This window comes from Garra rufa, chromosome 20 (assembly GCF_049309525.1).
Source record: "Garra rufa chromosome 20, GarRuf1.0, whole genome shotgun sequence".
NCBI lineage: Eukaryota > Metazoa > Chordata > Actinopteri > Cypriniformes > Cyprinidae > Garra > Garra rufa.
This window is the reverse complement of record NC_133380.1, coordinates 24,535,340-24,549,473: the sequence shown is the minus strand read 5'-3', so window position 1 is coordinate 24,549,473 and position 14,134 is coordinate 24,535,340. Positions and strand designations below refer to the sequence as shown.

Sequence of the window (14,134 nt, the reverse complement as noted above, 5' to 3'; positions counted from 1 at the left end):
TCAGAAATGTAATTTATTACTCATTACTCCTTTTAAAAATATTATTAGGGGTTCAAGCACGTAGTGCTGCAACTCTATTGTAATTGTTACAATGTCCAAGAACCAGCATTCTCCGCTACAAATGATCGGGCAGACCAACCTGTTTGTTGTAGAGACTTGAAACTTGGACGGATGTTAGTACCCACACCATCTACAACGTCACCAATGCTCGCCCTAATTGGCCTTAAGTACGAAATCGCTCATAACTCCTAAACCATTAGTCATAAGCTCAAGTGTCTTATATCTTTGGAATCCTTGGCTCACGATTCCAACGTCACCTTTAAGTTCAACTGATCGGAACTAAACCGGTGTAAAAAAGATTATCTGGAGGGTGAATATTAATAATTATCAAAAAGAAAATGTAACGCTCGACTCACCGTAATGACGGCACAACCAAATTGTTCGTAAGGGGCAGAGCCACTTTTACTAAAATGTCTGTAACTCTTAAATGGAAAGATATTTTTGCCAAACTCGGAATACGTATGTAAGAGCTCAATCTGAGGTCACAGTAAAATAAATGCAGAATTTTTCCACTTGGTGCCACTATAACAGAGAATAAACATAACAACAGCTATAACTATGAACTTGTTAATCCAATCGACTTGAAAATTGGTGTGGCGTGTCTTTGTCCAAAGTGCCACACGAGTTTAAAAGAACATTTGTGTATCTCAAAAAGCATTGCCGGCATTGAACTTTCGACTCACTTTTGTAAGGGGGGAGCCACTTTTACTAAACAGCCTATGAACGGAAAGTAGTCCGATTGACCTAAAATTGGTATGGTGTGTCTTTGTTCAAAGTGCCACAAGTGTCTATGAGGACATTTGCGTATCCAAAAAAAAAAATGGCCGCCATCGGCCAAGAATTTTGAGCACTAATTAGGCAAGGTTATCATAACTATGCACCTGTTAGTCTGATTGACTTTCAAATTGGTATGCCATGTCTTTGTTCAAAGTGCCACAAGTGTCGCCATATGCCAATGAACTTTGAACACCAAGTTTAACAGAGGGCAATCAGAATGAAACTCGGTGGGCATGTTCTACTCATGACCCTGGAAGTGTGTAGAAATTTTAAAGAAATTGGCCACAAGGCGGTGCTAAAGAGTTTTACACCTCTGTAATCACTTGGTGTTTCAAACATCCACACAATATTCTGAGCAAGGTTGTCTCAAGAAACAATGCTGTCAATCAAATCGTTTATTAGGCTAAATATTCTCAATTATGTAAAATAAAAACTACTTTTGTGAACTATTTCTAGGTTTTTCGCTCAACTTTAATTATCTAGACTCTTAAAATCATTAATTTTATATATATATATATATATATATTTATATATATATTAGTGGTGGGCCGTTATCGGCGTTAACGTGCTGCGTTAACGTGAGACTTTTATCGGGCGATAAAAAAAATATCGCCGTTAATCTATTCTCAAAATTGGGTTGGGAGCTGGGTCTAAACTTCGCAAGCTATGATGACTTTCACCTTGATAGTTTAACGCGGATGTATACCAAAGACTATAGAATATGGTCGCGCGTTTATGTCTCCTCCGCCAAAACACAGACGGGATCGCGTCGTCCTCCATTCATAAAAACCAAATCTACTATAGCGCGAAATGCCACGTAAATTCGTCATTTTTTTGGATTCATAAATCAAATATGGTCTGTCACTTAATTCAAATCGCGATATGGACTAGTGTCTGTGAAAACTGAAATGCAAAAAGACCGTTTTAATATGAATCCGGTATGTTCCGTTTGCCTAGCTGTATGTATGAAATTCATACTATGAATGGTGGAGACGCGCTTTTACTACACGCATACTGAAACACAGGTGACGCTCCCGGTAATTTTTGGCATTTGCATCTCACATGAACAGATAAACTCAATCTCCAAAACTGCTGTGAGTGTCACTTATACCGTTTCATTTGAGAAAACTCGCATCATATCATACTGTATACACAGAAACTTCACGGCAACCTGTCAAAATAAAAGTACGGTGTAACATGTTTAGTCATTATTTGGGTAGCATACATATTCTGAATGCCTTCAGCAGAATTCAAATTAGCCATTTTAATCTAGATTAATCTAGATTAATTCCAAGATTTAATCTAGATTAATCTAGATTAAAAAAATTAATCTATGCCCACCCCTAATATATATATATATATATATATATATATATATATATATATATATATATATATATATAACATAAAACAGCTCTAACTGTGCACCCGTTAGTCTAGTTAAAGCGAGTTACGTAATCAAATAGCTTTTTTTAAGTAACTAGAAAAGTAACACATTACTTTTTAAAAAAAGTAACGCCAGTATTTTTTTTTTCTTTATGCATTTAATCCTATTTTATTAATCAATGTCTTTGTTGCTGACCCTTGTTGATCCAACTCAAACATACTAATAAGCAAAACCTTTTATTAACTTACATTTGTGCTCCATTTTTCTCATTGCTGAAGAGTGTTGAACTTCCTTTTCCTGCAGTTCTACTGTACAGATGTGAATTTAGATTTCCTTCAGCCTTAGGCCTATTCATTTCACTTTTTGTAGTGAAAGGGCTTTTACATTTGCTAAAAATCAAACTTTTTATTTTAAAAATAAACAAGCAAGCCCTGTCCAGATTTAAAAAGGAACGCAAAAGTAATGTAACACATAACTTTCCATAAAAATGAACTAAGTATTGTTATTAGTTACTAGGGAGTTACTCAGGGAGTAACACAATACTGTAATGCATAATTTTTAAAAGTAACTTTCCTTAGCACTGAAAATTGGTATGCTGAGTTTTTGTCCAAAGTGCCCCTAGTGTCTATGAGGACATTCGTGCATCTCAGAAAACATGGACACCATCGGCCAATACATTTTGAAGGCCGATCGGAATGAAACTCTGTGGGCATGTTCAACTCATGGCCCTGGACTCAGCCACTAGGTAAAGCTAAATAGTTTTTACAACTTTGTAATCATGTGGTGTTTCACAGATCCGCACAATAACTTGATAGATCTCCTCATACTGAGCAACTTTGCCTCAAGAACTACTGCTGTTGATCAAATCGTTAATTAAATATTCTCAAATATGTTAAAAAAATACTTTCACTAACTAGTTCTATGTTTTTTGCTCAATCTAAGCACTGCAGCACAATTCTCTGGACTCTCTACATAATTAATTATCAGAAAGTTGTGGTTTACACTGAATTTTGAGTAAAATTGTAGTATTCATTTCATAAATTGTCATGTGCTAATTGCAGCTATAATGCACCTGTTACCTACAGTCAAGCCCAAAATTATTCATACCCCTGTCAATTTCTGACTTAAAGTTACTTTTATTCAACCAGCAAGTTTTTTTTTTTTTTTTTTTTTTTTTTTTACCTAAAATGACACAGGCTTCTCCTAAAAGATAATAAGACGGTGTACAAGAGGCATCATTGTGGTAAAAAAATATTTCTCAGCTTTTATTTACATTTGAACAAAAAGTGTCATGTCCAAAATTATTCATACCCTTCTCAATAATCAATAGAAAAGCCTGTATTGGCTATTACAGCAATCAAATGCTTCATATAATTGCTGACTAGCTTTCTGCATGTGTCCACGGGTATTTTTGGCCATTCATCTTTAGCGATGAGCTACAACTCATTCAGGATGGAGGGTCTCCTTGCCATCACCCTGATCTTTAGCTCCCTCCACAGATTCTCAATTGGATTTAAGTCAGGACTCTGGCTGGGCCACTGCAAAACGTTAATGTTTTTGTCTGCTAACCATTTCATTTCTTCACCACTTTTGCTGTGTGTTTTGGGTCGTTGTCGTGCTGAAATGTCCACTGGTGCCCAAGGCCAAGTTTCTCTGCAGACTGCCTGATGTTGTTGTCGAGAATTTTGATGTATTGCTCCTTTTTCATGGTGCCGTTTACTGTGGTTAGGTTCCCTGGTCCACCGGCTGAAAAACACCCCCAAAACATTAGGTTCCCACCACCATGTTTGACAGTGGGGATGATGTTCTTAGGGTTTAAGGCTTCTCCTTTTTTACGCCAAATGAAGGCTACATCATTGTGGCCAAACAATTCAATTTTTGTTTCATCTGACCATAAAACCGAAGATCAGAAGTCTTCTTCTTTGTCCAGATGAGCATTTGCAAAGGCCAAGTGGGCTTTTGTGTGCCTTATCTGGTGAAGTGGTGTCCTCCTTGGTCTGCGTCTGTAGAATTCAGCGGTGTGCAGTGTCCGTTGGACTGTCTGCCTTGAGATGTTGCCACCAGTAAAGCCCAGATTCATCAGGATGGCCTTGGTAGTGATCCTTGGATTCTTTTTTACCTCTCTCACTATTCTCCTGGCCAGCACAGGTGTCACTTTTGGCTTCCGACCACATCCTCTGAGATTTTTCACAGTGCGGAACGTCTTGTATTTTTTAATAATACTTTGCACTGTAGCCACTGGAACTTCAAAACATTTAGATATGGTCTTATAGCCCTTTCCTGACTTGTGAGCAGCCACAATGCGCAGCCGCAGGTCCTCAGTGAGCTCCTTTGTTTTAGCCATGACTGTCCACAAAACAACAGCAGAGAGCTTCTGTTTTTCACCTGTTGAGTTGATTAAAACAGCTGTTCTCAATGAATCAGGGTAAATGGGATGCTTTAGAACAGCTTGGACTATTTGGAATGGTATAGAACTTTGGATTTTCCCATAGACTGTGACAGTTTGCAAAGGGTATGAATAATTTTGGGCATGCCACTGTTTGTTCAAATGTAAATAAAACCTGAGAAATATTGTTTTCCACAATGATGCCTCTTGTACATCATCTTTGCCAGGGGTATGAATAATTGCGGGCTTGACTGTAGGTGCAAATATATTTCATGATATGTGTTGTAAAAAGTCTTCACAGAGATCATAAGAAAATGTTTTATTTGCCAGAAATTCTTTTGATAATAGCTGATTATAGTTGAATATGGTTCAAACAGATGGGTAGGTAAACCATGCAATGGCAGAATAAAGTAATGCCACAATTTATACATCTGACAACAATGTTCTTGTCATCTTTTCTCCTGCAAAATCAAAGTAATGCCAATATTTCTAGCCACTGAATGTGAGCTGTTCCCTGCCAGCTTGCTGCAATGGTGACGTCACATGTAGGCTACACGAGTTGTGACTTATTAAAATCATTCTAAAGATGATTAGGAGCTTATGCAACACAAGTAATGTTGTAATGAGCTACTTTTTTAATGAATAGTAGCTGTAATATTAGTAATTAGTATTATTAGTGGTAATTAGTAATATTACTTCTGAAATCTTACTTGTAATAAATTACACTACTTGTTACTGAGGAAAGTAATATTTTTACTATAGCACGTTACTCCTCAACACTGTTTGCAGACTGGGCCTCTGTGGCACTCCCTCAAATGGCATTTTGCCCGCTTGTGTTGGCTGATGGGATATAGCTGCTACATCTAATCAGTTTGCCTCTGTTGTGGGGTTTCTGACACAAAGAGTGCTGGGAAGGCATGGAGAATTTTGCACAGGAGCTCATTGCGTGTGAACGCTCTGCCTTTTTCAGGTCACTGATTTTTTGCGTCAACGTCTGTGTCAGGGGCATTAGGAAACAAAGCTAAGAGAACATGGCATTGCAGTGCTATGTGACTCTGTCAGGCTATCACACCCCACCGGCTCACCATCCATTAATGCTTTCACTCTCTCTAATGACCGTTTGGGTGAGACGCCTTAAGGATTGTTTCTCTCTCTCACACACACGCACACACACACTTAGAGATGACACGTTTTACTACAGTAGCTTCTCCTTCCATCTCCTGCAAATAGAAAAAGAATTTGCAGGTTCCTTCTGAAGGGCTGTTGAATAAAACATGTCTGAAGTTTTGTGTATATACTGTAGTTGAATATAAACAAGTGACCTTGTCTAGTTTGCTGTGGCACAGCTGAGTAGTTAAACATAATTACGAGAGTACTTTGTAATAGGCCCTATGCCATAAACATTATATGACATCATTTATAACAACACGATCTGAAAATACAGATATATATTTTACCACAAGTTTTTATATGTTAGCTATTATATAGATTTAAGTTTTACTACTATTACAGATTTGGATATTAGGGAAGTCCATTTCTGCCACTGAATAAAAAAAAAAGGTAATTGCGACTTTTTGTCTTGCAATTCTGACTTTTTTTTCAAAATTGCATGATATAAACTTGCAATTCTGACTTTTTTTCTCAGAATTTTGATATAAACTCGCAATTCTGACTTTTTTTTGTCAAAATTGTGATATAAACTTACAATTCTGAACTTTTATCTCCAAAAATGCATGATACAAACTTGCAATTCTGACTTTTTTCTCAAAATTGCATGATATAAACTTACAATTCTGACTTTTTTTTCAGAATTGTAATATTAACTCGCAATTCTGACTTTTATCTCCAAAAATGCATGATATAGACTTGCAATTCTGACTTTTTTCTCAGAATTACATGATATCAACTTGCAATTCTGACTTTTTTTCTCAGAATTTTGATATAAACTCACAATTCTGAACTTTTATCTCCAAAAATGCATGATACAAACTTGCTATTTTGACTTTTTTCTCATGCATCATGCATTTCTGAAAAAAAGTCAGAACTGTGAGTTTATATCATGCAATTCTGAGAAAAAAAGTCAGAATTGCAAGTTTATATCATGCAATTCTGACTTTTTTTCTCAGAACTGCATGATATAAACTCACAATTCTGACTTTTTTTTTCAGAAATGCATGATACAAACTCGCAATTCTGACATTTTTTCTCAGAATTGTGATATAAACTTACAATTCTGACCTTTTATCTCCAAAAATGCATGATATAAACTCCCAATTCTGACTTTTTTTTCTCAGAAATGCATAATACAAACTTGCATTTCTGATTTTTTTTCTCAGAATTGATATTAACTCACAATTCTGACATTTTTTCTCAGAATTGTGTTTAAATCTCGCAAGTCTGAGTTTTTCTCACAATTGCGAGTTTATATCACACAATTCTGAGAAAAAAAGCCAGAAGTGCGTGATATAAACTCGCAATTGCGAGAAAAAAACTCAGACTTGTGAGATTTAAACTCACAAATGTAAGAAAAAAAGTCTGTGAGTTAATATCTTGCAATTCTAAGTTATTTCTCACAATTGCGAGTTTATATTTCGCAATTTTGACTTTATGACAAAACACTAAATAACACAGTTTCTCCCAATTCTGAGAAAAGAAAGTCAGTTTAGCAAGATGTAAACTCACAATTGTCAGAAAGAGCACAGAATTGTAAGATAAATATTACAATAAAAGTCTTCATTCTGATTTATAACTTGCAATTCCGAGATTATATCTCACAATTCTGAGAAAACAAGTTAGAATTGCAAGTTTTCTATCACACAAGTCTGAGGGAAAAAAAAGTCAGAATTGCGAGATGTAAACTCGCGATTACAAAAAAAAAAAAAAAGTCAGAATTGTACAATAAAAAGTCGCAATTACTTTTCCTTATTCAGTGGCTGTATCAGGCTTCCATTAATATTTATTTATGATTTTTTAAATAAACTATATTACATAGACAAGTAATATTTGTTTCTTTTTTACACTATATTGGGTAGCAATGAAAAAGATGGGAGAGAGAATTGTATTTAATATGTATAATACATAATAAATAATATAAAAAGGGGATATATATAGGGTATGGGGAAATTGTATATATATATTTAGGCCAGGGTGTAGGAATATGGATTTATTATCATGCTTTTCACATGAATGTACTATTTTATCACCACAGCACTTCTTTGTAAGTGATACTTTTGCTGTGGTTGGTGACTTTAAATGCTTCCCAGGAGGGTGAAGCTTCAAGGAAGGCCCACCCTTGTAGCTTCATCACAGGCCAAGAACATTTTCTCCTTTTTTTAGATGCTGAAAATGAATTGAGCATGCATACTCTATGATTGGCCATTCTGTGTAGTTAAATGCATTATGAAGTAGGGTTAATCAAGTTTGTCTCATGTCAGAGATGGTGATTACTTACGGTTCTTTCTTCCTCAAAGTTCCCAACGATTTTTTGATTTCACAATATGTCAGGGAAAGACAGAGAGAGGGAAAAAAATCAATTTTCTCCCTCCATGATGATTTATTTATTGTCTCTGCTGAAGAGCTCCAGTACTCCATCACAAACACACTCCAGGAATCCATAAGGTTGTAACCTCATCATAACAATTCACTGCGAAGCTGGTAAATCACTTCTCCTAAATGTCGCAGCTAGCGTGAGGCCTGACTTTTGGGAGGCACTATCTAGCTAATCAGCGCAGTCTGCTTTGAGCGTGTCTTAGAATAGCTGGCAAAATCTCCTCTAATCATGTAATTCATAAAACCACAATCAAAAGTGCCTCTCAAAGCATGTAAATGTCACCCTGTCGGCTCACGGCCCGGGGTTTCAGGACACGGCAATTAAGCTCAACTACCGCCCGTCTCGCTGCCGAATGCCAGATCTTTGCCAATGGACAACTGTAGGCGATGTGCTAATTCCTCCAACTAGTAGACTCTCCATTTGCCCCAGCTGTGCCCTACATGCTGCAGACAAAAATAAGAATAGAAACAATAGGGCTGTTCTCTGAAGAAGCAATAGATCTGTCCGCTGCTCAACTTTACACAAGGATAGCCGCAGTCCAGACGATCTGAAATCGATCATTTTCATTATTGAGGTGATTTTGAAGGACGGACAAAACGAGACGCACAAGAAGAGAGAGCCTCCATTATGATACTTATCCCTCACGACCCGCAAAATTCACTTAAATTATGTCTTGCTATACTTAGAGAGATTTCTTTTATAGGAAATGATATTACATTTTCAAGTTGTACTTTGTACATTTTATTCCCATCAAGACTTTTGAGTGAAACGGAAAACTTTGTTAAACTTCGTTGTGTTGACCTCATAAGTTTGAACATGTTGTTTCACTCTAAACTGTTAATTAGGAGACATTTTCTGCAAATGCTGCTATTATAAATCAAGTATTTTTAGTGTTGCTCGTGTACTGCGTCACTGACTCAGATGGTTACGTGTGATTTTCACAGTTTGTCAGCAGCACACTTCAACAGTTAGAAATACTAAAGAGCTAGAGGTGATACATGACATCTGTCAGCAAACACATACTATATGAAGCTCAGCTTTAACACCACAGCGTGATGCATCAATAAATAGTCTAACCATTTCTTTAAGCATGCTGGCATTTAAAAGTAAAGAGAAATGCATTGGAAATCATTTCTGATTGATTCTCATTTCAGACAAGTAAGGCCATTTCTAGTCATGTCTGCAGTGTTGGGCATGTACCTTTAAAAAGTAATTAGTTATAGTTACTAGTTACTTCTCACAAATAGTAACTGAGTTAGTAACTGAGTTACATCATTATAAAAGTAACTAATTACCAGGAAAAGTAACTATTGCGTTACTTAAAAAAATCTAATTTAATATAACTATAAAATAAATCTAAAACATTGTACACTAATCTACACTATTTTAATGTTGTTGTGGGACAACGTGAGAGACAACTATCAAATTCAACATATTATAATTACTATTGTGGAACAGTAAAGCACAATAGATGGTTTAGAACTTTAAATATCGTTATCACCTGCGTTCTTATCCACTAATTTTGTGGCGGCATGTGACGATGTGAGGTGCTTCGGTAGATTAGAATTACCTGTCACTGACGCAGAGAGACTTTTTTTTCCCTGGGCATAAGTTGTACGTTACATAAACATTTTTGCCTTTCACCTCAGCGAGGGAAAAGTAGTGCTTATACTTCCAGTTTGCAAAAGCTACCTTTGAACTTGTTGGACTTGCCATCGTTGTGGTGTTGTTGTGGATATTTGTGTGTGAGACTGACCGTGCGTGTGCTTGTGTGTGAACAACCGCACTACTCTGCCTCTGATTGGCAAACAATGGAAATTAACTCAATCTAAGCCAATCATCGCGTTCTCAGTTACACCACGTTTACAGACACACCAATCATCATCACTGGTTATGTGTCCCGCCTCAGCCCCGAACATACACAAACACACACACACACACACACACCCCAGAGAAAGAGAGGTCCTATGGAGACGCTGCTCGAATGAAAACTGCTTCAGTGTTGTCAATTATAGTAACGCGCATTTTATTGTCATTAACGGTAACGGCGTTGTAACGGGGGAAACAGTAATTAGTTTGATTACTCGTTACTGAAAAAAGTATCGCCGTTAGTAACGCCGTTTATTTATAGCGCCGTTATTCCCATCACTGCATGTCTGTATAATTATTTATTAATTAAATCTTTTAAAATCATTGTGTTGTTCTAAATTTGCACCAGATATTACACAGTAGAATGTCAATAAAAAAGTTTTTTGTTTCTTTCAGTGAATGTACACTAACATTCAAAGGTTTGAGGTCAGAATGTAATAATACATTTGATTCATTAAAAGTTACAAAAGATTTCTATTTTAAATAAATGCTATTCTTTTTTAACAATTATCATAAAAATGTATCACAGTTTCCACAAAAATCACAGAAAACAACAACGGGTGGGATGGAGGGGGACTTAAGAGGAGGACAAAGGAGTGGATGCGGGATAATGACAGGGGACGGCAAAGGGCTGGCAGGAAGGCAAGCAGACAATACTGGTGGAGGCTCAGGTGGAGAATGGACACTGTGGAGGATGACAACGAGGGTGGAGACAACAAAGGGAGGAGCCATGGAAGAAACAGGATTAGCAAGGACGGAGACAGAAGGGACTTGGAGCCTCATGAGCCAGGCAGGACCCAGGCCGCAGCCATGAAGGCGACCCATGGTGGAGCCAACGGAGGGAGGAGCCATGGTGGAGGAAGGGCCAATGGCAGCGGAGCAGGGAGTAGGAGCCTAAGGTGGAGACGGAGAGACGACGAGCCAGGGTTACTCCGATGATGGCTCCGGTGACCAAGGTGGAGGCGGGCTTCCGGAAGGCCGCCGTGAAGCTGGAGCCCAGCAGAGCTGGTGGACTAAATCAGAGCAGTAGAGGGTTCCGAGATAGCGACTCCCATCATCGGGAGCGCAGTGAATGAAGGAACAAGCCACGTGGTCATGGCAAGACAGACAGACAGTTCAATATGAACAGACAGTTCATAAACAGCGTCCCAGGACAGGAAGACAATTCGGATGAAGGAAGACAGGGTATTTCTGAGTAAAAAACTAATTAAGTCGTCAGAGTCCTGCCTCAGGTCACCCTCATCGGTGATGCAATGGGCGGAGCTTTCCTCCGTGCCCTTGCACTCCCCTGTTTCATCCACCATAGCATGCTCATTAGCCGGACCTGGTACCTGGTCAGACCGGTCGGGTTCTAGCTCCGGGGCAGAGTATGTGAGCGGAGCGGAGTGGGAGCAGAGCGCGGAGGGGAGCGGTGTGATTTTGAATGGAGGGATGAGCGGATTTTTTAAAAGTCGGACCCTCGTGGTTTTCACTCGCTCCAAGAGCGCTCCACCACCGCTTCATCATGAGTACAATTCATGCCAACGGTCCGTAATATAACTTCATATTAAGCAAGAATTCACATGTTAAACATATTTAGCTAGCTTGTTAGAGATGGATCACTCAAATCAGAAAGAATGTGAAGGCTATGATGACGGCAGTGGACATGAGCGGTAAATTATAGTTCACAAGGAATTTGTTTGTTCCTTCTAGATGCTGAATATTTTCAGGTGAAAGCATGATTTAAACAGGTACAATACTTATTCACACGCAATCGCTCTGTCAATAATGCATTCTGTAAGAAATGCAGCGATCAGTAGGTAAAATAACTGACGAAAACGTATTTTTTCATTACAAACTTTGCACTGCAAAAAGCAGCAATTATACTCTTTTAATGCTGACAATGTTATTAGCTTGGTATGTGGTAGGAACAAAGTTTGCACACTAGTGTTCCAAACTCTCTTGTTATTTTATTATTTTTTATTTTAATATATGTTATGAACAGGACTGTTATATTTCAAACATACTGAATTTTTTTTGACGCGGAGCGAAGGCGGAGGGGAAATTGTTGCCGCTCCACTCCGCTCACATACTCTGCTCCGGGGCGATTCTCGGCTCTGTCGCTCTCTCAGGTGATGGCTTGTTGCTCATAGTGGGCTTTGGCTCTCCGTCCACGGTCGGCTCAGGCTGTGGCTCCCGCCCAGCGGGGTGATGGTGGGCTGGGTCTGGTGTCATTGTTCACTGTCAGCGGCGATCAACAGGACACCAGCACCCACTCAATAAAGGTGGCAAGGCTCTCTAGAGGACCGTCCCCGGACAACTGCGCTCATGTAAAGGTGTTTAGTCCAGCATGGTAAAACGTGATGAGGCAGTTGTTTGGTCCTTGAGAGAGTGTTACCCCTCCTCTAGCACGAGGAGGAATTCGGGACGGTTTATAGACAATAAGAAAAAATAAAATAAAATCAAACAAGGGGAATAAACACTGCTTAACTTTTTAAGGTCCGGTCTTTATAATTAGACACAGATGGGAAACTAGGTCAGGGAACACTTGGGGAAAAAATTGGAGTTATGCTAAAAAAATCTCCTGGCTCTTTCAAGCTTTATAATGTCAGTGAATGGGTGCTGAGATTTTGAAGTCCAAAAAAGTGCATCCATCCATTATAAAAAGTAATCCACATGGCTTCGGGGGCTTAATAAAGTCCTTCTGAAGTGGATCTATGTGTTTGTGTAAGAAAAATATCTGTATTTTTCCCACTTGTAATTTCTAGGTTCATACACACATTCACGAGCGAGAGAGTGGCATTCCAGCGGATGATGTAAGATGTAAGCGCACCGTAAGCTCTGATAAGAATATGCTAGTTTCGCGAAAAACCAAGTTTTATTTACAGCAAGGAAGACCAGTCTCCTCTTGGCTTATCGATATATATACATTTATATATATTGTAAATGCATAGAAAGTTTTTTTATTAACATGAATGAAAAGGGTTTTGTATTTTGCCTTTAAGGAATCCAGGATCCAGAAAAGTAGCACTGGCTTGGAAACTGAAATTTTCAGTATTTGACCAATCAGAATGCAGTATTCCAGTAATACTGTATGTAGTAAAACACTTTTAATAGTATTATTTTTTATAGCCTAAATAACAAGTCTCATGTTAAATAATTATTTATTTCATTCTATATGTATCTGCATTTTTTTCCTTTTATACTTTATACTGATTTATACTGGTTTTGGATCCAGGTCTGAACTGATATTGTCCTGCAGAGAAAACTGCACAAAGCAAACAGATCAATGTCAGGAGACCAGACTCTCCGCTGTGCTGTCAGCTGTCTGGCTCAGCCCACATGCCCCAGTAGAGTAGATGTACACCCCTAGTGTTTGACACTCTCTGTGCAGCTCTATTAATAAAACATCAAAGCCTCCAATGTGCAATAGCTCAATTGCTGTCCTTCAAAATGGACACCCGAAAAGTTCACTACACTTACATTGCATATTATATTGTGCATAGGGGCCGGAAATGACCTCTTTGTCTGAGAGCTCTACACTCTTTAGTATTGCTTCGCTCGAAAACTCAAAATAACAGCCACTCTTTTGCTCTTACCTGAGGTTTGTGTCCCATTTCGCAAGATGGTCAAGAGAATATTTATACCTCACCCTTTGAGATGCGTAGATAAAATAGGCCATTTACACTGCATCACTGCCTCAGCGGGCAGCCGCTTTCGTTTTTCACTTTTAGGAACGCCTCGGGTTTCGTATGAAACCCTAGTTCCTCTAGGGAACGAGACGCTGCGTCACTACGCTTTGGGAACGCCTCCAGCGTGCCCACGCTCTGAATCACGTGTGTAATCAGTCCAATAGAGAATCGCGTGTGACGTCACGGACGGGGTGACGTCAGGAACCAGGAAGCTATAAAGCACATGCGGTGAATGCAGCCAGCAGCTTCTGCCACCAGGAGCGCTGCAGGGATGCCAGAATTGTGGTAGGCGACGCAGCGTCTCGTTCCCTAGAGGAACTAGGGTTTCATACAAAACCCGAGGCGTTCCCCTTCGGGAACGTCGAGCTGCGTCACTACGCTTTGGGAACGATATGCCCACGCCGCCAGAATTCCAAGCCCTGCTCTGTGTGTGG

General features: G+C 38.8%; 1 protein-coding gene across 1 annotated transcript in view; it reads left to right on the top strand.

The window, feature by feature from the left end:
• LOC141293481 (uncharacterized) overlaps window positions 1-10,968 on the top strand; it is an 85,278-nt gene extending 74,310 nt beyond the window's left edge. The window contains exons 9-10 of the mRNA XM_073825516.1: window positions 9,315-9,318; window positions 10,559-10,968. Coding sequence (XP_073681617.1) covers window positions 9,315-9,318; window positions 10,559-10,968 — 414 coding nt within the window. The remainder of the gene's footprint in view (window positions 1-9,314; window positions 9,319-10,558) is intronic.
• The last annotated feature ends 3,166 nt before the right edge of the window (window positions 10,969-14,134 follow it).